This window comes from Rhinichthys klamathensis, unplaced genomic scaffold (assembly GCF_029890125.1).
Source record: "Rhinichthys klamathensis goyatoka isolate OS25496 unplaced genomic scaffold, OSU_Roscu_1.1 h1tg000522l_1, whole genome shotgun sequence".
NCBI classification, from domain to species: domain Eukaryota; kingdom Metazoa; phylum Chordata; class Actinopteri; order Cypriniformes; family Leuciscidae; genus Rhinichthys; species Rhinichthys klamathensis.
In genome coordinates, this window is record NW_026607001.1 from 250502 (window position 1) to 275682 (window position 25181).

The following is a 25181-nucleotide window of genomic DNA, read 5'->3' on the forward strand; positions in this document are numbered from 1 at the left end:
ACACTACTCCATCTCTGTGTCGGATTTAAAGCCGGCAGATTGCTAGATCTAATGAGCTTCTAACTAACAAAAATAACTGCTGTTTTTACCATTCCGTTCAAATATTGCCCTACAAACATAAATAAAAGCTTTAAGTTAATCCACATCTAGCTGTACATTAAACGATTTGAATGCACTCTGCTTGGTTCTTCGCCTCCATGCCATGCATTCAAATCGTTTAATGTACAGCTAGCCGTGGATTATCCCATAGATATGCAGTGTCCCCAAATACAACACTTTATGAATGTCTTATTATACAACAAAATATCAAATCAAGTGGTATGTATAATGAAGGGATGCAGAAATACATTATTTTGAAGCAAAACATTTAAAAGTTTTTCAAATTATAACAATAGATATATTATCAGTTTTGAAGTTTGATCTGAGAAACACTCTAGCTTTCATCTTACTTTTTGGGGCTCGTATTTATTTTGCATTGAATAAGAAATGAGGTAACAGGCTTGTGATTCACAATCAGTAATTTGGGACAAACAAATTTGAAATTTTGAATTACAGCATTGACTGACGGATAGCTCTGTTTCTCACAAATTAAACAGTCCAAATCCCCTCTCCCTATCTCTCTCTCTCTCTCTCTCTCTCTCTCTCTCTCTCTCTCTCTCTCTCTCTCGCTCAAGTGCATTGCGCAATCATCCAGCGTGTGTTCGAATTGGCTCTTGACTCCCGCTTGATGAATAATATTGTCGCTCTTCATTCCAATTAAGTGCGATTGCCTAAGAGCTGGCGTCACATTCCGGCTCAATCACTGCCCTGTTTTTTGTCCATCTCCCTCATGCACCCCCTCTCCTGCTACCATTCAACCAACCTTCCAAGGTCATCTCTCTCTAAAGCACATATTCCTTCCCTGACTGTATAATCTCCGGGGTTGAAAACACTACTGAAATTACACCTGTTAAAACCCCACCGGTTCACTTCCCCTCCACACCCGCCCCTCCTGCCAGTGCCCTCTCTGCTTTGACCTCTGTGTGATTGGCGTGGTAATTACCCAATCACTCGATGGCTGCCACAACAGTCACAATAGAGTGATTGGAGTGGTGTTTTTCTCGTCTATTCCTTTGCTTTATTCCTCTGTCAGGCCTCTGTCAGCCCTGGCACTGAGCTCTTTGTTAGAAAGGGGTAGAGATTGGGTGGAAGAGAGGGAAGATGATGTGAGATAGGGGAGAGAGCAGATCTAATTTTGTTGCCCTATTCTGCCAAGCGTCCCGGTTGGGGGTGAGGGCACTAGGGGCTGTAGAGAAAGGCGGGAGACACAAGAAGTCACAAGAAGCTAAAGACCTTTGTTGCACATGACCATCAAATATTCATTTAAAAATATATATATTTTTATATTAAGTTTATTTTGCATTTTAATTTGTATATTTAAATGTTCATTTTAGTTTCTTAATTGTTTATTAAGTTAATGAAATTTAATGTTTAAAATCTGCAACTTCAGTAAGAACAACAAAGTAGTTTGACCCAGTGCTGGTTCTTTTAAATGTTTGTGCTTTTTAAGACATAGTAAATATTTAACTTTATTTTTAAATGTTTATTTAAAATATTTTTATTCAATTTTTATTTGCATATTTATTTAAATAATTAAATTCGGTAACACTACTATAAGGTTTCATTAGTTAACATTTTTAACTATAGTTAACATAAACTAAGAATTAACAATACTTGGACAGCATTTATTAATCTTAGTTAATGTTAATTTCAACATTTGCTAATGCATTAATAAAATCAAAAGTTGTATTTGTTAACATTAATGCACTGTGAATTAACATGAACAAACAATGAACAACTATTTGTATTAACTAACATTAACAACGATTAATAAATGCTATAGCAAATACATTGCTCATTGTTAGTTCATGTTAGTTGATACATGAACTAATTTTAACAAATGAGACCTTATTGTAAAGTGTTACCCAAAATTCAATAAATCAAAATTGTTTACAAAAGTAAGCAATGCAATGAATAAAAAAAAAAAAACCTTTAGAGGCAAAGTATAACAAAGGCTTGATGCCAAAACAGCGGGTAAAAATAAAAGGCTGAAGTGTGCAGTTATGTTTTGCTTCTACAAAAAGTAACTTGTCATTAAGAAAAATTTTAATACGTCAGTTTAATGAACAGCTTCACTTTTCTTTTTTGTAATGAAATACAATACCATGAGAAAAGCAATAAACAATAAACTAAATGGATATTATTTTGGTATAATATCCATGTTCTTCTGCAGTGGGGACAGTGCGGGTGCGTTCGATGCCGTCGTGGAGTGCCATAAACAATACAACCATATGCCCAAAATCCATGACCTCATCTGCAGCCTGGTGGAAAAAGGAGATGCCGCACTATTACAGAAAGGTGTGTAACACCCACTTACACGTACATCCCATTGATTACAGTTCTCTGTCACTTGCTTGTCACAAGTAGTGTCTGTGTGTGACTGCTGTCAGATGGTCATATGTAAAAAGTGTGTGTTCTGTGTTTTTCAAGAGTGCCACCCACTAAAGGGCAGGTTGGACTGCCTAGATGATGGTGGTTTCAATAGTCTCTGTCTTTGTCAGGGTTAGTGGAGGGGTTAAGTGCTTTGTGTGTTGGGGGTGAGTGGGTTTGAAGTGATAAGGTAGTGAGACCTCTACGGTGGAGGGCCACTTTACGGCCCCAATGACCCAGCACTCTGCATGTGCCATGGCAAACTCATTCATAGACGTAAACGTACATATACCTGCACCAGTTCAGCCTCTTAGTGTTGCTGTTGCTTCTCTGGACTATTCTGAAGTGGCAAGCAATGAGTCCAGATCTGTATGTCATTGAGTGCCAATGGAGAGATCTCAAATGGGCAATTTTAGCAAGGTATCTGTTAAATCTGACTGCATTCAAGCAATACTCTCAATAGAGAGATGTAGGAATAGTATCTATAGGAATGGTAGTCAATTTTAGAATATTTTACAAAGCTGCACTACCAAATAATAAATCTAAACTTAAATCTACAGTGCCAGTGTGTTTAGCCATAACTGTCCGCGCATGTTCAAAAGGAATCCGAACACCTAGACTAGATGCACGAACATACACTGCACTTCACTTGTAATTCACATGCACTGAATGTAGGAAGCTTCTATTTTTTACACACACTTACACCTTACTGTTGAAGTGTGATTTAAATGAAAGGCTGGACTGCTGAAAGCACTCTTTTTAAGACATGTACTATGCTTAAGGTTGATGGCTTAGCTTTAAAGAAAGTACGCAAATGTTTCTTTACCTTCCCGTCTCTCTCTTTCGTTTAACAGTCATGGAGTTTTCGAGTCATGAGCGGGGTGAGATGATGATGCTCTACGACCTTTTCTTTGCGTTCCTGCAAACGGGCCGCTACAAGGAGGCACGCAAAATCATCGAGGTGGGACTACTGTTATTGTGTTCAAACCACTCAGCTATTTAACAGCTTTAATTACTGCCACACTGATATTTCCACTTTTAAATTAGATTGGCTTCAAAGCCACACTAATACCATTCATGCAAGACAATAGGTACAATGTTTTTTCAGAGGATTTGAGTTTGTGAGTGTGAAGGAGAAAATGACGACTACAAAGACCACTCATTTTTGAAACCGCTTACTGGGATGTTTTGTGATTTATTGTTTTTGTCACTATATTGAATCTATGCACTCACGCCAATTCCTTTTATTATCATTAATTGTCATTACTAGGCTTTGGCATTATAAAACCATTCTCATTTGAAAGCAGAAAATGATGACAAAAGTTAACAAAGATGAGCAAAACTGAGATGCCTCTTCCATACCAATTTTAAAAAAATAGTTATAGTAAGTAAGCTATAGCTCTCACACACTGTCTCAGGCTTTATTGAATAAGAAGAGCATTGGCTCAAAGTACAACTGGCAGCAAAACTTCTCATCCTGTCTCAGTACTGTGAATTTTTTAGCATGTGTAGATGCCTTTAATTGTCTGGAGAGACTGAGCATCTCTGTTCTCAAGTCAAGCATTTCAGCGAATGCTCTATTCGAGACGTAACCGATTTTGAGACGCTTGACGTGTTTTGAGCGCTTCGTCCAGGATGGGTCTTGAGGGACATCTTTAGGCTGTGTTCTGTCTTGTTCTTCCAGAAGACAGCGTCTCAGGAGTCTACACTTCTTCTGTGAAACCGCTCTGACAAAGCCATTTAGATGTTCAATTAGCCAACCGCTCTAATACAACGCCATTCAACTCTCTCAGCGCTGCCATGTGGGAGTGTGGCGGAATGTCAGGACTAGTCAAGCCACTTCCTGCTGGTTTATCATGCATACTCTTTGTCTGGGGTTTTTACCTTTCAGTGTCTCTATTTTTTCCAAACTTATGCAGCATTTACTTTATCCTTTACTCTCTTATCTGTGCTAATTCTGTTGTATCATTGTCTGTATGGATGAAAAATAAGCCTGATCTTGGATTTTATGGATCCATCAGTCAGGGGCTTTTAACCAAGAAAATATCCCTTCTCCAGACAATTCCCACAGTGTCTGCAAATCTAGAGCATGCCATTTGGCTCCATTTTTCATATATACACCGGATCATAGCAATTCCTCTGGGACATTACTTTAGCCGATAAGCTATCGATGGTCACCTCAGGATACAGCGATCTCAAGCAGCTTTGACTTTCATTGTTTTGAGCGGTTAATTTGGGATGCAAGTTAAAATCCCTCTTAAAGCATTTGCTTCTTTTTTGCTTTTTCTTTTTTCTCGGAAACATACTAATCCAATACTGCTCTTACATCATCTTAGGCTGATGTCAAATGAGGTTAAAATACTTGAATATTTAAAGTCAATTTGCACCTAATTTCATTAGCACTGAAATGTTTTTAACTGAACTGATATATTGTCAAGGTGAAACATTAGCTGGTATTTGGCAGTTATTTTAGCATTATTTAAATACTGTTATACTATTTATTAGGCTTTTATTTTTATATATATATATTTTTGTTTTAGTAGTTTTGTGCTTTGCTATTATATATATATATATTTTTAAAATATTTATTTTATAGCTTTAATTTAATTTATTCCATTTTAATGTTATACTTTAAAAAAAAAATAGTTTTAGTTAACACTATAACAACCGTACAATTACAACACTGGTATTTTGTCATATTGACATTGATCTAGATTCTAGAACCATCTTTTCCATGCATATCTAAATTTTTGTCTAAGCAGTTTGTTCTGATTGGCTGCTATTGTACCACATCATGCAGTATTTTACTAGAAAATGATTAGGCACTGTTGGAAATGTATTAAATTTAAGTTAAGTTGTGGTAGTGCACAATATAAGCTCTTCATTGTGTCCATTTGGAAATCAGTTTTGATTTTAGTTTTAAAAAAATGTAGTAAATATTGTAAATCATTTAAACTATAGGGTCCTGAAGTCTGACTCGATTAGGTGCATTTGATCAGTGTTGAATAGACCTGCTCTAGATATTTGCCATCAGTCATTTGAAAACAAATCCCTCAGTGATATCTTTCTACACCTGGTAGCTACAATAGTTTTATACCTCTGAAGTTCCCCCACTATAAACTCTCTAAAAGTTAGTGTTTAATGGTGGCTCGTCGAGCATCCTTGTGCTTGACGGGTCAAAAGCCCCTCTCGTTCTGTGGAGCGTTTTCCACATGGCCTCTCTTCTATCCAGAGCTGGCTAATTAAAAACACTGATATCTAAGTAGCATTAGCAGACACAGAGCTCTACTCCACTCTCTAATAGAAACTTTAAGTGCAGTGATGGAGTGCTGGTCAGGAGATTGTGCTGTCTATAATTGTCAGATTATTAATAATGGTGGTAATTAAGTGAAATGCTGGTTAAGGTTTTGGTGTAATTAAAATGGTTGTCACACTGTGTGTGAGTGTTTCTGAGTGTGTGACCTGTGTTTGAGAGAATGATGACATCTTCAGTGTGATGGGTGTTTTTGCTCAAAGGTCTGAATAAATGGGTAGTTTTTGTTTACTGTAACTTTGTGAAGGCCATAAATGAGACACTTTGGTGCCCCTTAACTTTTTTTTTTTTTTTTTGGAAAAGACTCATTAACTTCATGGGAGTTTGTGGCTAGAATGGGTTTAAACTGCATGTAGACATACTGTATCCTAAATTTTGATAACCAGGTTGCAACTACTACTCAAACTTTCATAATTATGAAATTCTGTAATTGCGAAATTTGGCATTGTTTTTTTCCTCAAGGTCGATTGACTGGCATTTTAAGAAATTTTATTCGCAACATTTCACTTTCACACAGCAGCAGAAATCAGTTGTCAGTCCTGTATTTCAGTCCTTTTACCCTTGTGTTCACATATAGTTCAGTTATTTACAGGAGTGACAACACATTCGATAGCCGAAGGAGTCGCATGCATACATTTTCAGGACAACCGCATTCTCAGAAAACCTGCGCTGTGTGATTGGGTCCGGACTGGACAACTAGTCTGTCACATCATACAGGAGTTTGAGAGAGCTGCTCTGCCTGTGCAAACTCGTGTCTACTGTGTGTTGCGGATTTTCATGTGTGTTTTTGGTATCTTACAGCGACGGAGATATGAGCTGTGTCATCTGAAGCTTTTAGATCCAGTCAGAGTTCTCCACTGGAGCTGCTCTATTTTCTATTTGCGTCCTGTTTTATACCCTATTGCATAGAAACTGCCTAATTGCTACCTGAACATTTGTTCTGACTACAGGATGTAGAAAATGATCATTGTCATACTGAGCTAGAACTGTCACAAAATTAAGCAGATTAGTAGCTTGCTGTATTTGCTAATTATATTTATATTTATGTTAACTGAATATGGCTAAAATCTTGATAGAGAACGAATATATAACCAGCAGAATAATCCATTTTATTTCCTTTTCTCAAAATTTAGAGTTTGATATTTTGTGCGGTGTAAAGAATATTTTTCACTGCAGTACCTCATCTGTTACTGTATTTCTTTACATGTCACTGAGTTTATATTGCTCCAGACTCCAGATTTTCTTAATCATCTGACCTAGATGTTCTTTTGGGTATTGGCTGTGCAGTGAGAGAGTGAAAGTGTGTGTGCGCGCATGGGTCAAATTGATGTGAGTGTGTGTTGATTTGCTCTCTTATATAGGAAGATTGGAGGGGTGGGGGTGCTCATCATCCTGGATTTACTTAAGGGAAGATTTGCCTCACGGGCTTTATGCATCAGGCCCAGGGGCCGCTCCTACAAAACAAATAAGACCAAAATTAAACCGCTACACAGTCGTAGTCTTTTTTTTTCTTTTTTTTTAAGCAGATTAGGCTTGAAGGCTGGAGAGATTTTGAACTTAGCCTGGAGGCTGATTTGTAGGAGAGTAATTCCGTTTGGATGCTTCTGGTACAATATCCTCCAAGAGGAGATGCAATTGGAATTTAGACAACTGACTGTGTGTGTGTGTGTGTGTGTGGTTTACGTCTGTGTGAAAAATCTCATTTACTGTGGGTTGGCCAGAGTATCATGATTTAGTGATTATGGTAGAGCTAATCATGTTGTACTTCTAGATCTATATTCGGTCAGTGCCACCCCTGTTTTTTTTTGTTGTTGTTTTTTTATTAGTGCAGTGTTTGTCAGTTGCGATTTGTTTAATATGGCATCTCGTACATTTTCTTTACCATGTCCAGACTCCTGGTCTAAGGGCACGAACGACCCGTCTGCAGTGGTTTGCAGAAAAATGTATCACAGCCCAACAGGTCAGTGTTTCCTTGCTGTTCTCTCTTGAGAAACTGATTTGCTATAGATCAATAGAGTGTGTATCACTGTTAGAATCTTTCTTCCCCAGATGGAGCCCCTTGAGAACATGGTGGACATGACTATCAAGCTGTTTGAGTGTGACAGAGATGACATGTACCACTATTTGCTCCGCCTCTGCAGTAAGTATTGTGTGTTGGACCTAAAATTCCAAACAGTGGATGAGCGTTATGATGACACTTTTCTTTTCTCATGTCAGAGGAGACCAATGACTGGCGTAAGGCTGAGGCGACCTGGATGAAAATGCAAGAGGAGAATTTGGCTCCAAGAGAGAGAACATTACGTTTGCTTGCTGATATCCTCAAAAACAATAACCAGGAGGTGCCCTTTGAGGTGCCTGAGGTAAAAGAACACTCAATGTCCAATGTAAAGTCTGTGTCCTGAAACAAAAGCAGCTGAAAACCACTGTCCTACAGTCTTTGGATCTATTTCTTTGGTCCGATACATTCAGCTGTTATTATCTTGTTTCCATTTTTAATCACTTTAGGGGGTGGAAACCTTGCATTAATTAAAATTGAATTATTATCCAGAGTTAAAGGAAGCATTATGGTGTATTGATGTGGCTGTTTTATGTGTAGGTGTGGTTTGAGGAGGTCAAAGGTCAACCTGAGATGTTCTTAGAGCAAGAATCTAGAACTGGGGCTTCTCCTCGTGAAAGGGTTACTTCATCCTCTAAAGAGGCCACGGTTGAGGACTACAAACTCAAACTCCTGTCTCTTTGCAAGAAGGGCAAAGTTCAAGGTTTGCATTTTAAAAGCTACACTATGTAACTTTTTTGGTTCGAAATTAACAATTTAAATGAGTGAGTACATCATAAAACCATCTTCCAAAATGGGTTTTTGCCTTGACTGATAAACCTACAATAATTATTTATATTTTAGAGTTGTTGGGACAGGTTTCCTGTAAAACTGCAGAGCTTCGTCATTTCATTTGTCTGTGTGTTTTCTTCATATTTGTAAAAAAAAAAGTACTAGTACTATATGCAGAGGCAGGGGTCATAGTAGCTTGAAGCCACAAATTAACCTTGAACCAAAAAGAGGTTGCGAGCACAAAGGCATAGCGACAGTACAGTAATAAAACAAAAATCAACATAGTTTGTATTGCATCGTATTTGCTATGCATTGACTGTTTACAAAGCGGCTTATTTTGATAGCAATTCCAGTCTCTTAACAGGTTATTGCTTTGGTCTGTTTGCCTGTAAATTACCTTGCCAAGTTATAATAGTTTCCACTGTTTTACTTTATCTGATATGTATTGAAATTTGTTTTCGCCAATGAATAAAAAATAAAAAAGGTAATTGCGACTTGTCTCACAAAGACTTTTTTTCTTGCAATTTCAGTTTTACATCTTGCAATTCTGACTTATTTTTTCTCGGAATTGAGATATAAACTCACAATTGCAAGTTATAAAGTCCGAATGGCAAGATGCATAAAAACTTGCAATTCTGAGAAATGAAGTCGTAATTCTTAGATATAAACTCTATTCTCAGAAATAAAGTTGCAATTCTGATAAATAATCAGAATTGTGAGTTATAAAGTCAGTGAGAAAATGTCAGAATTGTGAGCTGACTTTATTACTTTATAACTCTCAAATGCTAGTTTATTCCTCAGTTTCTTATTGAAATTGTGAGTTATCTCACAATCGTGAATTTATTTCTCAGAATTGTGAGTTGATATCTCCCAATTCTGACTTTATAATTCGCAAATTGCTCGTTTAATTCTGGGAAAAAAGTCAGAATTGCTAGAGGTAAACTCTCAATTGTGAGAAAAAGTCAGAATTGTGAGATGATATCTGAAGAATATCTATCTTTCTTTCATTATTTGAGGAGTTTTGATGTCGTTAGTGACCATCGCACTGATAAGGCGATCATCTGTAACCAGTGCTGTGCCTCAAGCCATCAGATTCACTTATGCAGAATAGCAGAGCCATAGCACAACTATATAAGGAACAAAATAATGTTCCTCCGCAAGTTTCTTGTAATTTTATTCTTCAATTTCTAGAGGGCCTAAAGTTAATTAATGTATAGCTTTTAATTGAATTTAAAATGTTATAAATTTATAATAAAAATAAAATATATGAATATTATATTTACATTTACATTTATTAATTTAGCAGACGCTTTTATCCAAGGCGACTTACAAATGAGAACAATAGAAGCAGTGAAACTAACAGTAGGACAACAATATGCAAGTGCTATGACCCTTCTCAGTTTAATCTAATGATTAAACAATAAATATATATATATATATATATATATATATATATATATACACACTACCGTTCAAAAGTTTGGGGTCGGTACGATTTTAAATACTTTTAAAAGAATTCTCTTCTGCTAACCATGGCTGCGCTTATTTGATTAAAAATACAACAAAAATCAGTTATAGTATTAAATATTATTCCAGTGTAAATCAGCTGTTTTCTGTGTGAATATATAGTAAAGTGTCATTTATTCCTGTGATCAAAGCTGAATTTTCAGCATCACCAGTGTCAGTGTCTTCAGTGTCAAATGATCCTTCACAAATCAGTATAATAATGAGGATTTGATGCTCAAGAAACATTTATTATTATTATCAATGTTGAAACAGTTGTTGGTCTGTCAGTTGTACAGTTTTTTTTTTTTTTTTTAGGATTCTTTGATGAATAGGAAGTTCAAAAGAACAGCATTTGTTTGAAATAGAATCTTTTGTAACATTATAAATGTCTTTACTGTCCTTGATAAATAAAAGTATTGATTTCTTTCCTCCAAAAAATAAAAATAAAATTCTCACTGACCCCAAACTTTTGAACGGTAGTGTATATATATATATATATATATATATATATATATATATATATATATATATAGAAGAAAAAGTGTTAGTATTACTGGATCAAGTGCTGCCGAAAAAGATGCGTCTTCAGCCGTTTCTTGAAAATAGCAGGTTTATTTATAGAGTGATTTATACAATACAAATTGCTACAAAGCAGCTTTACAGTACAGTTAAAATTTGTGTGACCATCTGAATTCATTTTTTTGGAATGAAACAATGTTGTTTTAAAGGATGCTCAAATGCAGTATTATCTGTAGTGATCTAATGTTGTCGAGTAGATCATGTGTACTCTTGTTTCTGATCCTCAGAGGCCTTTGACATTCTGAAGGAAACAGATAGCAGGGGCATGGTGCTCAGCCCTGCTGCATATAATAACCTCATCAAAGCCCTCCTGGCTAGAGGCAACATAGAGGATGCCATCGCTGTCAAGAACATGTAAGTCTGTCTATGCTGGTCGCATTGCATCCAATATCTTTTACATTTGCATGGTAAAGATGTTCAGGTTGAAAAGTTACAGGTTTTAAGGTCACAGACCTTAGCCAGTAATAGCCAATGTACCTATTTTTGCAGAATAAGACAATCTTGAGTTGAAACGGATGAATGATAAGCTGCTTCTAGTCAAACACACACAAATATATACATGCATGCAAAGTGAGCAGTCTTATGGTTTAAGCCCTTTCAATGTTACCAGATAATCTCTGAGTTCTCAGAAGAGCTAGTCAAGATGCAAAAATGACAGTCATTTGCCGATTAGTAATAGATCTTTGTGTTGTACTAGTGTTTTGCGCTGCTGATCTTTGATTTATCCATAAAGCTCTGCGGGTTTACTGGGTCGCATTATACGTCTGATGATATATCCTCATGAAAGAAAGGCATCGTCCCTATAATCTTGTGAATGCTTTCAGAAAGCATTCAGAAACATCTTTGAACCAGGCTATCCACGCCATAGCCATTGCGGTGGGTGTTTACTGACCCTATTCATGGACTTGTAGTGCATGAACATAACATTATCTCCCACTATATTACACTAGCTTTTGATGTTGCAAAAGTACTTGAAACCTCAAGACTTCAGTTGCCTTTGAGCGATACAGATAATGTGTAACATACCATGTATCGTAACCATGAATCTTCAATTACCAGTTGTCATATAAACATCCAGTCAGTAAATCAGACTATAGCAGGCATGCTCTGTTTCAAAACCTTGTGAGCTTCATTGCTGTCTACAAAGACAAGCTGTTTTCTAAAGCACCATCTTAAAATGGGAGCTCATAGGTAACATATTTTAAATGTTTTTGCAATGAGACTTATTTTTTAATATTTCAGAATGTTAGAAATTCAAATCTGAATTTTCACCTGCCATTACTCCAGTCTTTAGTGTCACATGATCCTTCAGAAATCATATGTAGTATTGCTTTGAAGGAGTGCATTTGTGTGTGGTGGTCTTCAAGCAGATGTTTGGCAGGACATTGGTCTTGGCCAGCGGGGTGCTTTAAGGACAGATTAAGGGGATTGGGAATGGAGGAGAGAAGCGAGGGATGGGATTGTCCAGCACTTAAGAGGACTAGAGGAGAGTAAGGAGAAGGACACAAGGATTTTCTTAGGATTGATAAGAGTAACTCTGACTCTGGTCGCTGGGCCAATCTGCTGTGCGAGCGGCTGTTGGCCGGTCGCCGTGGAGATAAGGAGCGGCGGCTGATGCTCAATTGGACGGCTGGATTAATCTGGCCAGTGAGGGTAATAAAAAAAGAAGACTTTGATTGAGGTTTAAGTGACAGAAGAGGGGAAAATGAATGGGGAGAGTGGATCCAGATTTGTGGATTTGTTCAGTCTCACACACATGCATGCGCACAATTTTATGCTCACTAGTAAAGAAATAGCTCTCAGCATCAACATGCATGTACAACATCATGTATTATTCATAAATACAGCTGATCCTACATAACACTGCTATTTCACAAACTTCAGTTCTTCAACCAGTCCCCATCTTCCTTTTGTCTTCTCAGTGCTGCTGATCATATTCCTAGGTTCTGTTTAAGTGACATGGCCAACAACCTACTCATCATCTCTCAAGTGAAGAGATGCCAGGTGAATGGTGAGTACACACGTTGATCTGTTCTCTCAGTTCAGCAATTAGTGATACTGTGGATTATCTAGGTTTCTTCCATGGCTTTGTTTTATTAAACCCGACCACATGATCTGTCCCTGCTCACAGATGCCATGGAGATTTTTAAGGGCATGTTACAGGCTGACCAGGTGCCCAGTCATTTGGCCATCACTCGACTGGTTCAGGGTCTTGCTAGTGAGGGGAACACACAGGACATCCAGGGAGTGGAGGCCTTGGTGAAGACCTTAGGCTCCGTCAAGCTGTCCAGCATGTTATTTGTCAACAATACTGCCCTCGCTCATATTAAAAAGTAAGGATTTTTTTTTTTTTTGCCATGCCAAGCAATTACTATTATTGCTCATAAAGGTTTAGAAGTTACCTCAAGTGATCACATGACTTGTCCATTTGTTATTTGTACATGGTAGGAATACCTCACATATGGTGCAGCTTGTTGATGAGAGATATTGCTATTATTTTTTAAAGCAATCTGTTTTTCAAATTATGCTCAATAGTGAATAAAACTGTCGAAATAATCATAAATCATACTTTTGAAGATTCTTTTCAATGTTTTAGAAAGAAGTCTCTTATGCTCACCAAGCCAAAACATTTCTTATCAATGTTGAAAACAGCTTCTTAATCTGAATCAGTGATGTATTTTAGATTTAGAATTATTTGATAAATTTAAAGTTCAAAAGAACAGCATTAATTTGAAATAGAAGTATTTTTTATTAATTTTTTCTGACCCCAAACTTTTGAACAGTTACGTACATGCAGAGTTCTTTCACTGCCATAGAAAAGCTAAAAAAAATATGGAGTTTTTAAATTCAGGCATATTTTCACAGAAAACGCATGCAAATAAACAAAATCTTTAAAAAACATGGACATTTTCCAAGGTACAATTTTTTGTTTTTTTAATCCTTATCCAGTAATTATGAACAACTTGACAAGTCAATTGAAAAATCATGGCAATTCATTGGTCAAGAGGTGTGTGAACCCTGTAAATTGGGACATGACCTATATCTAATGACCTGAATTTCAGTAGACACTTGTGGAAGGAACCACCTACAACACCGTCATCACAGCAGCGACGCCATGCATCAAAATGTATTATACAGCTACAAGACTCAAAGATCTCCTTATTCGTTGGCTTGGCTACTAGAGCAAGGCTTACAATACTGGAGATGAGCAACCGTTCAGATGTTTTTAAACCGGATCCACAGTGAAACTAAATGCAGCAAAAATTGGCACCACATACCTTGCTGCTGGAGAAACGCAGATGACTTTGAGGTTAAGACTGTGATTGACTATGACAAAGACTTGATTGTATTGTATTATCTCAGAAACTCTGAACTACATGTTCAATGTTTCTAACAAAGGGAGCACTAGCAGACTGTCTGGCGGGTGAGATTAGATTATACCTGCACAATCTTTTCTGTGTTCTTTTCATGAATTTGTTTTCACAAAAATAACCATGAAGCACCCTTGTTTCTGTAAATAACATGAAATGTGAACTTTTAGTGGTTTGACCTTGACTAAATTGGTGTCATCAAAGGTTTGTTGTGTAACAAAGGACCGCCTGCTCATGTGGCCTTTTCTCCCACCTCAATTTCATCTTCCTGTTCTTTCATCTTACCTTTTCTCCATCCCCTTCACCCCTCTTCCCCCATTATTATTAAAGGCTCAAATCTGCTGTGATGGCTATGACTATGTAGTCTGAATAATTCACAATGGACCATATTAATGTGGTGCCCGGGTTCCGGAGCCCTCATCTCGCCTCTTAACCAGTCAGCTTGGCTCAGCCGCACACAGCACACGTGTCACTGTTGCTTATGTCCCCCCGGGGGTCAGAGTTCACCCCGACAGGATAAAGCTGTGTGAATGGGGAAGCCGCCCAATCAGCCGTGAGGAACGCTTTGCTCTTCCGCTGTCCGACACTGTCTCAAGACTTTAGGAATGGTGAAGAATGACAATCGATGGCTGGGCCCGGAATATTAATGTGGCCAATGAAAGTTTTATGTACTTAGTGTTCTGTAAATGAAAGTTGGGGGATGGAGGGGAAGCAGAAATGGAATGGAAATTTTCCCATGGCTTGCTTTCTTCTGCTTGCCTTTTAGTTTGAACTCTAAAAGTATGTTTTACAAACTATCTTGTTCATTCAAGAAGAATAAACCTAAAACTAGTTGAGTATGAATTAAGTACTTGGTGTTAGGACCAGTTGTATTTAAACAGAGTTTCTGCTGGGCATTGAAAAGCATTAAAAGTGAATTTTGTGAAAATTAAGGCCTTAAATGGCATTAAAAAGCACTACATTTTATTTCTTCACGCATTAATTTTTTTTGATAGTTTTGACGAAAAAATATTACCAACTTATTTTAAGTAGATAGCAGTCATAATTAATAACTTTGATTTGCTTTCACAAAATATGTACTTTGGAGTGATAAACACACGGATCCAGTTTGGCAATTGTCTCCGGCCAGTGCAAAATTTCCCCAACGCTGGATGTTTTGGCGGGCTGCGACGTGGAGGAGTAAAACTCGAGTAAATTTAAAAGTAAATCTCGTAAGGTCGTAAATAAATGGGAAAGTGCAAATTCCAACGAAAGTGGCTGGAAGAATAAGTATTTAGGACATGGTTGCTGCCCGTTGGTGGTCAACATGGAGAAGCATTTTGCAGTGCATGTGTTGTGCGTCATTTGGGACACAGCTACAGTGTCGCTTGATCAAAATAGGCTCGTGTTGCACTGACATTGGTCCGTGAAGCACAAAATGAGTAGCGCAGTTTCGTTCCGCTTTCATTACGTTTGCCATTTGATGTTGGGCATTTTCGTGGTGGTCGCACCAGCGTGACTGCTAACAAAATTTTGGTGGCACCGGCAGGAAAAATGGTCCAAAGGAATCGTTCGGTTTGTAATGCGTACTGAACCGAAAGCCTCATACCGAACGGTTAAATACGAATACGTGTATCGTTACACCCCTAATATAAAATGATGTGAAAATCATCCTGTCTACTCATTCACAAATAACAATATATTGATTTAAATTTTGTAAGACACTTTTTGTATACAAAGGCCATATGCGTGGAGGTGCAAGTCATCATGAATAATGCTGTATTTCACACCGGAGGAGAATAATGGATAAAATCCCTAAGAAACTTGGGCTATAAAGGGGTTTGTTTAAATCACTAACACTGAGTATGAACTCTCCTTTCTCCCTCTGCAGTGGGGAAATTGACCGTGCAGTGGAGCTGTTGGAGTCCGTTTACACCCAGAACACAGAGAGTCAGAACACCAGTATTTCCTTTGTCTTCCGCAAAGTTCTTGATGCCAACAATGAAGCTGCACTAGATCGATGTGAGACCCACACACCACCTCTTCATCTATATCAGTGGTTCTCAACCAGGGCACCTCAACAAAATATTTTTTAATCCTTATTTTAATCTGTCCCGTCAACAACAGTTTCATTTGTAGAACATACAGTTCTTGAAATTTCTCAAAAACTCTATAGTTTTAATTATCTAAAAAAAATATTTATTACTTTTTTCCTCGTTTTTTGACACTTGGTTAAAGTCGGCATGAAGTGGAAATTGCGGGCAAGTTTTCTCTCCTATTGTGACATAGACTGAAATTACTTGAATGAGAAAAAAAGTGGAGCTGAACCAGATTTGGTCAATCGGGAATTAATTGGATTGTAGAATGTGAGTCAAGGGGCGGTTACAAGGGCATATATTTATAATATATAATATATATGTGTGTATATGTGTGTGTGTGTGTGTATATATATATATATATATATATATATATATATATATATATATATATATATATATATATATATATATATATATATATATATATATATATAGCTTACATGGTGGTAGAGTCTTCAAAATGGGTGTCTTGAAGAGAAAAAGGTTGAGAACCACTGTGAATTATATGAGTACTTCTAAACTGACTTCTAGCTCTTGTTTGTGAGTTTCTGGTTTGGAGAAACATTAGAGCACCCAATGATGTGTTGTAACATAGTAATTACTGTGTAGGCATGTGATTTATTGACATCTCTCTCTATGTCCAGTGAGTGCCATGGCAGAAAGGCTCTGCAATCACTTTGCCTCCTACAGATCCGCTGCAGACCTCTTCCTGGTTTACTTGGACATGGGCAGGACAGAAGAGGCCAAGTTTCTCCTGCAGGTACCGTCTCTTAACAAACCAAGATATGCATGAGGACTCTGTGACCTTGCTAAATTGCTGAGTCTAATTCGAGTTAGTATTGAAACTAGCTGACCCTGTTGCCAACCACAATTCCAACTCAAGTGAACGCTGCTCTTTTTGACCTCTTGCTGTCTCATATTTTAATCATTCAGTCGTTTTTACTTGCTTAGATGGTCTTGTACAAGATTTTTCCTCTCCCTTTTTCAAAAAGCACTTTAGCGAGTCGAGGAACAAAATGGCTGCATTAGGGCACCACTAAACCTAGGAGTGAGTAATATCCTTTGAGATGTCGAAATAACAGGAAGCTTTACTTTACAGCGTCCCTGAGATGGAATGCTAAATTTTAAAAGATGATTATTTTTACAGAAAGTCTTAGATCAGCGTGTTTGGTTTGATCTTGTTCGTCGTGTTGTAGGTGTCGTGAATAGCATCGGATAGTAACTCTCAGGAGTGAAGCTGCTGGGCTGTAGTTTTAATTGCTCTGATTGTCGTGAAGGCACTCTGCCCACCTTAGCCTGTTGTGATTTTAATATAGCAGCCTGTTAAAAGCCTCCCAGGCCCCTCGGCTTTTAATTCAGCAGATGCAAGACAATCCCACATCCTTCACGATTGGCTTGTAATTTGACCGCATTGCCGCTGAACCCAGAGAAAGCGAAGGGCAGTCCAGCAGTTTCAAAAGACGCATACCAACACACACACAGGACAGGATGAGACTTTTTCGAAGCATCTCAGACATTTTCCGGGTTCAATACAAATGAATCTGTACTGTATTAGAGTTTGTGGTATAATGTTGAGCACCTGCAATGGAAGTAAAGGGGCCTAAGCTTAAATATGATTAGTGTATTTTAATGTTTTGACTTAAAGGCATAGTTCATCCAAAAATGAATGTTCTGTCATCATTTACTCACACTCATGTCGTTCCATACCCATAAGACTTTTCATTGATCTTGGAAGCACAAATGAAGATTTTTGGTTGCACTTTATTTTACAGTACGTGCATTTTTGTGTACTTATCTAAGAAAGTACTGATTAATATAAGGTAACTACATGGGTTGGGATTAGGTTTAGGGGTAGGTTCAGGGTTAGTACCTAGTTATTACCTAGTTATTACCCAGTTATTGTAATAACTTAAAGTACATGGGGGAACAGGACTGTAAAATTAAGTGCTACCGATATTTTTAATGAAATATGAGAGATTTCTGCCCCTCCATTGAAAACCGGCTCCAAAAAAACTTTCATATTTTAAAGAGATCATAAAAGTAATCCATATAAATCAAGAGCTTTAATCCAAGTCATGTATGATGAACAGATAAAACATAAAAAGTTTGATCCATGTACATAACATGTACATTGAGCTCATCAAATATGGTAAATGGATGCTCAAACGTGCGGGCTTGGCTTAACGTTAGAGAACTCTGAGGTTTGTTCTCGTGCTTCAAGCAAATACGGTTAAACTGCTGTTGACCAAATTTAAACCCCGTTTTAACATGTAACTAGCTAAAACTATGTAATCCAGTTTCAATTCCTGCTATAATCATGTCAACATGGTAAACCCAGAAAGAAAAGGACTTATGTAAAGACAAATCTAAACTCAGAAATGAAATGGCTAACCCAGAAACTCATCCACCTAGATTAGACCATGGTCCTGAATTTTTATATCGGAATGGTAAATAATAATTCTAATTTCTGTATTGAAAATAAATGTTTTTTCGCTCAGCACCATTTTAGTGACTATAATTTAACGCGTATAAAAATGTTTAAAAGTCCTCGCTTAGTAACCAAAACAATTGAAATTGAATTTTTGAAAACTTTTCAGCTCAAATAATGCATGCAATACATTTTTGCTTTTAATACAAGCTTCACAATTTTCTTTTGAGAGATTGTAAATGCTTGTAACAAGATTTTAAAAACTGCCATTATGCCACAAATGCATGTAACATGAATTGCTAAATAAAATGTTTAGTCCATGTTTGCTTTAAAGGAACCCACGATAACCATAAAAAGCCTGATTTCTGCTAACATCCTCCTTTTTGACAAAGCTGCTTGAGGTTGTTCTCAAGACCTACAGCTTCTGTACAGCACAGTTTACCCTTCTGGAATTCACTGTGCCTTTATTTTAACTTGTGTTATATTGTCCTGATTAAAGAGTGTGAAAATTGCACACCGGCGCTTGAAAGCTCAGGAGCACGCCGATGCAATTCAAAGCCTTTATACGGCTAAGTGTAGATAATTGTACTTTAAATTGGGCAGACACTGTACATTTTAATTTTCATAAAGAAATAAGTGGTTATTTGCTTGACTCCCTTATTAGCTGTATAATTAACCCTTAACTATAGTGCGCTGCACTGAGTGCTAAAGGATGTAATGGAAGATGGATACATTCAAAAACACATGCTCCCTTCATGCTGTTACACACACCTCCATACACCACCTTTTAACTGCCTGCTGTGTGGATACAGGAAATACAAGTAATTGTTTTTATACCAAGGGTTATGTTTTTCTCAAGGGCAGATACTGTGCTTGCATGTAAACACACACGTTATGATATGCGGTAAATGTTTGTGTTGAGAGTTTTAAGGTCTCTTGTGCTTCTTTGATTGCTTTAGCGCTGTGCGGCTGTCAACGAGCAGAAGGACGTAATGTTCACATACATGTTACAAGCGGCTCAGCAGCCGGGACAGGTAAACAAGCCCAGTTATAGCCTTCATGCTCTAAATTTTCTTGAAATGGATGCATTTCAAGTTATTACACCAAATCGGGCACAATATGGTCACACAGTTTGTGAATAAAGACTCTATTTTCCTCCCTATATAGGCTGATAAAATCAAGAGACTGACTGAGCTGATTCCTGACTTCACAGAGAAGGAGAATATCTATGCACACCTGATGAAATGCTACAGTAAGACAACTATTTGTATCAACCCTAATTTCCAGGGTGAAATACACTACCGTTCAAAAGTGTGGGGTCAGTAAGATATATTTTTTGTTAATCCGGCCAAACAGGAGCTAATATTCAACTGGTGACCTTTCCCTGTCATGTCACTCACTTCTGTTTGAACTTATGTAGCTCAGATGTAACTGAGTTTCTACTTCTAACTGTGTTATTAGAAACATATATTAATAAATAGAATGATTAAAGTCTAATAGAGTCGCCATGAAATCAAGTTTTTTGTTTTTGCATGTTAATGTATGAAGCACAGCTCACACAGAAGTCACTTTCAAACCGGGCGGCTTTAGGTTCGTCAACGCAGCAAATCCGTGTTACCTATTTGAACCCATTGCGAAATCTGTTTGGGTGAAATGACTGAATTTTGCCTGTGTAATTGAACAAAAGTAAATGTGAGCAACTTAAACAATTAGTGCTATTGTGTTACTCTGTAATCATCTGGAACTGCACATGTTGTTCTGCCTCTGTCATTGAATAGCATTTTATTTTAACATGATCACTGTTAAAAGCTACATGCTTCATCTGGTGGACAATGGCATTAAGTCTGTTCTCATCTCACTGGCCTGTTTGAGTCACCCCACTGTTTTGGCACACAGCAAAGCTAGTCCGTTAATAGTCTGCCAATTAAAAATGCAGCAAGCGGAACGCATTGACTGACTCACAGGAGGCACGTTTGCTAATACAAACACATGTTCCCTAATGAGGGGCTACTTTAGCCAGCCTACCGTGAGAACTTTGACACGTTTCAGTACTTAGAGACCTCTGCAGCATCACTATTTCATGAGGCCTGATATGTGCAGAATGAAATATTGGTTGTTTAACACAGCTGTTGTTCTGCCTCACTCTCAACAGGTTTGGATAAGGACCTCAGTTCAGCGAAGGCTCTGTATGAGCGCATGCAGGCTGAGGGGGTGAAGGCTGAGGAGTTAACTCTCAAAAGACTGGCGCTACTATACACGGAAGCTGGAGAAACTCTTCCCTTCCAGGAGCCTCCGGTAATCATCCACAATCATTAACACTTCATACATTTTGAACATGTAATTTTATATAAATAAGAGGAATCATTTAAACCAAACAGGCATTGTTGCAAAGTCGATTGAAATGTTTTTTAAAAAATGTGGTTAAAAATAATGTTTAAAGTAGGGCTGGGCGATATGGCCAAAAAAATTTATCACGATATTTTTTTATATATCAGTCGATATCGATAATTATCACGATAAATGTCAAATCTTTATTTCTTTCAAGTTTAAAGGCAGATTTTTGCTCCTAAGTGAAAGTTGTATAAACCAGAGCGTTGTGGTTTTAAAAATCTGAGGTAGAACATTCAAACATTTGTCATTTTTCCTTAACAAAATAAATATCTGAAAAGAAAAATATTTCTTCAGCACAGTTTGCAGTGCAGGCTGCAATATTCAAATTACATGTTTTGTCTCGAAATGCATATTTGACAGTGAGTTGACAGTAAATCTGCATCCTAACTCAAGCTAATACTACTATGTTAAATTTATGTTCATTAACAAAAACAGTAACATCTGTTTGTTTGTTTGTTTGTTTTTTATTTAAGGACCACATTTTTATTTGGTAAAATGTAATATTCTGACTGTTTGAGTTTTATTAAAATTAACCATTGGTCATCCAGTATTATGCATTTAGATCATGATAACCACAGATAAAGCCAGGTACAGCCTATAGCACCTCACTATCATGGCAAAATGTAACTTTATGGTTTCTATGGTATTTGTATGAAAAACAGTAGCCTAACAGTTAAATACATTATTAAATACTGTAATTATATTCCATTAGTCATTTAATACATTGTCTACATTAATAATATTATACAATTCAATATGTATTTCCCACATTTCATGGTGCAGTTAATATTACTAGGCTAACGTTACAGTAAATCCATGGTAGGCTCAATGGATTCAGTATCAATTCAGATTCTTACTGTTTCGCTGCGCAGTGTTTCTCCTGTCTGTCAGCGGTGTTTCATCTGCCTTTGAACTGATTTAAACTGGACATTTGTGTTCTTCGCTGAACTTAAGCGCTTCTCACTGGATCTCGTGAGCGAGACGATCAGAGTAAACGCGTCTGCTCTAGCGAGCTCGCGCTGCCGTTTGGACTTTGAGCCGAGCGGATAAACAGTCCGTGAGGCGCGCGCGGTTCAAATGAGTTTCGTTCCGCTTTTGGTGCATACACCTTATCGAACATTTATCGACCTCTTGATATCGTTTTATCGAGAAAAAATATATCGCGATAATTATAGTTATCGTTTTATCGCCCAGCCCTAGTTTAAAGGTACAATATGTATGATTTTTGGCCACCAGGGGTCGCTAACCTCTTACAATAACAAAGGCGTATATTGATGACGGTAAAGCATTAATTAGGAATTATGCTTAGGGCACCAAAATGGCTAGCAGCGGTACTGGTTTTATGTACATTTGCTCACCTGTCTAATAAAGTAACTTACATGCAACACTCGCGTCTCTGTCAAGTCGAAGTTAGTCGCGGACGTGGATCTCGAAAGATGTTGATCTTCGTTTTAGTCCTCTTTTAGTCTCAAAGTCTGCTTGCCATGGTCCATAATGTTTGAACAAAACAACAGTGTGAGCGTCCTGCTGAGCATAAGCCAGTTGTCTACGTCTGTCGCCATGGTTACTATGGCAGTACAAGCGGAAACCGAGGGTAACGCGGATATGACGCCATTGACTGGCGATGACTCACCCCTGCTCACACCATAGGCTCACACGCCCCGTTTCCTTGGTTAAAATCGCAATTTTTCTCATGATTTACAAATAGTTTGAAACATTTGGGATATTGTAAGTAATCAACTAAACAAAATATATAACATTGGCCTAGTGGTTTTCGGATATTTTACTGCAAAAATCCTACATATTGTACCTTTAAATAATTGCAAACGTAATTATTTTTTTCCAGTAAATGAACACAAGATTATACACGCTTTGTCCGAATATGCCTTCTTTTATACTATATATTATGCGAAAAACTGTATGTGAGCCAAGTAGTATGTACGAATTCATAGTATTTATGAAACAGTAAACAAAAAGTACCTGGATTACCTACTACTTCCGGTGACATTCTGAAGTTTGCATTCGATGGAGCTCTTTACTATCCCATGAGGCCACAGGAGAGGATTTGTGAATGAAAGTAAAGCGACGCAACTGACGCCGTAGTTCACATGACAATGACAACATGGCGGATGTTGAATTTCATTCATACTGTATGTGATTTCGGATGGAGCGATTCACTTACTGGCCACTTTATTAGGTACACCTGTTCTACAACTGCTCGTTAATGCAAATATCTAATCAGCCAATCACATGGCAGCAACTCAATGCATTTAGTTTAAAAAACTACAGACATGGAGGACGCGCGAGTCCGGCGGTTATGTAGAGAGGTTTAGATAAAGGGGTTTGAGTGATTAATTATCAGTATCTAACCTGACGAAAATGTATTTATTCAATGTTGTCTAGATTATATTGCATCTGCAGCAGCATTGTGAACTTTTGTAAAGATACGTTTAGCCATTAACTTTTGAATGCATCATTATATTCAAATTGCAAACGCATGAGGAGAGTCTCCTCATGAAAGACCCACGACTGGCAGGTGAACGTGCTACAACATTTCTCTCCGAAACAGTAAGAAATTAAATTAGATTGAATGGAGGATTTTAACTGTGACAAGATGTTTGACAGGGCAGTTTACGGTGACATGATGCACGCGACAGAGCTGTCCGTTAAAGATGATGAAGTAGTATGTCCCAAAGCTTGCCTACTCTTTTGCTACACACTCAAAAGTATGTACTTTTTCTTCACAAAAAGAGTACATACTTTTAGGGCTTAGTATTAGTAGGCGAATTGGGACGCAGCCATTGTCTGGTCTGATGAGTCTCGATTTCTGCTCCAGCATTCAGATGGTAGTGTCAGAATTTGGCGTAAACAACATGAAAGCATGGGTCTATTTTGTATCAGCGGTTCAGGCTGGTTGTGGTGCAATGGTGTGGGGGATATTTTATTGGCACACTATGGGCCTCTTAGTACCAATTGACCATCGTTTAAATACCACAGGCAACCTGAGTATCGTTGTGGACCATGTCCATCCCTTTATGACCACAGTGTACCCATCTTCTGATACTTCCAGCAGGATAATGCATAATGCCACAAAGCTCAGGACCGGGAAGAGAACCTAAGCTGCGACTCAACTCTGTGCGACCACACTACATGTAGGAGTGCCGCCCACGAGGCTATCAGCTCAGATTATATAGGCAAATTGTTCATTTAGAATTTTGAATTGATTCATTTCAGTGGACCGTTTGAACAGACTCACTGAAATGAGTCTGAGTTACCCACTCAAATGAGTTTTGCTACTGCTTTTCATAAATTTTAGATGCTTTCATAAATCTTAAGACTTAATGGCCAAATTGTAAGCACACTCAAATCTTTGCGATATTCATGATGTTGCCGTTTTTATATCTCCAGCAAAATCATCACAAATATAGTGAATATTTTATATAACGTTCAGCCCTACTTACACATAGAATACTCACACAATGAATATAGTGGTACAGTATGTTTCCTTGTGCAAACTTGCACTACTGTTACTACTAGTTTTTTATTTATTTATTTAAAAAAGTCTTAAAAAAAAAAAATCATGGTTTCTAACTGTCATGTGATACAGAAGACTGGAGTAATGATGCTGAAAATGCAGCTTTGTTATTACAGGAATACATTACATTTCAAAATGTATTCAAATAGAAAAGAGTTTTTTTTTTTTTTTTGGTTGTAATATTTCACAGTTTTACTGTATTTTTTGTCAAATAAATGCAGCCTTGGTAAGCAAAAATCTTACTGTCTGTAAACCTTTGATCGGTAATGTAGATGTTTACTTACGTGGTATTATGCAACAAATTGCCCAATTCAAAACATGAGCTTCTTCATGAACCACACATGCTGTGCAACCATTGTGTGGGCAGTTGTGATTTTTCAAACATGATTGAATGTCAGGCTTTTTTATTTAATAACCATTTGTGGAGTTGGTCAAGCACTAATTGATTAGGTTTTAGTTTGAAGTCACACCTGAAATACTCCTACTTTTACAGTAGCGTAAGAGCCGCCTCAGTCCACTTCACACGCTATTGTATTATTTACTCCGTCAGAACTGCGCTCCGGTGTTTTTCAACAGATTTAGAGGAGACTGTCAGCCATCTACAAACCTCACCGCACCTCTGCACTCTGTGCACCTTTCAAGTTCCCACAAAGCAATCTCAGGTAGCACTCCATCCCGCTCCAT

At 37.5% G+C, this 25181-nt stretch overlaps 1 protein-coding gene across 1 annotated transcript in view; it reads left to right on the forward strand.

Moving 5' to 3' along the window:
• The window catches only part of lrpprc (leucine-rich pentatricopeptide repeat containing), a 70004-nt gene that overhangs the window by 44098 nt on the left and 725 nt on the right, over positions 1 to 25181 (forward strand). Inside the window, exons 24-37 of the mRNA XM_056238395.1 lie at positions 2273 to 2397; positions 3324 to 3430; positions 7674 to 7742; positions 7832 to 7922; positions 8000 to 8142; positions 8379 to 8541; positions 10922 to 11048; positions 12617 to 12705; positions 12826 to 13027; positions 15936 to 16066; positions 16788 to 16903; positions 19531 to 19605; positions 19739 to 19823; positions 20724 to 20866. Of these exons, the coding sequence (XP_056094370.1) occupies positions 2273 to 2397; positions 3324 to 3430; positions 7674 to 7742; positions 7832 to 7922; positions 8000 to 8142; positions 8379 to 8541; positions 10922 to 11048; positions 12617 to 12705; positions 12826 to 13027; positions 15936 to 16066; positions 16788 to 16903; positions 19531 to 19605; positions 19739 to 19823; positions 20724 to 20866 (1666 nt within the window). The remainder of the gene's footprint in view (positions 1 to 2272; positions 2398 to 3323; positions 3431 to 7673; positions 7743 to 7831; positions 7923 to 7999; positions 8143 to 8378; positions 8542 to 10921; positions 11049 to 12616; positions 12706 to 12825; positions 13028 to 15935; positions 16067 to 16787; positions 16904 to 19530; positions 19606 to 19738; positions 19824 to 20723; positions 20867 to 25181) is intronic.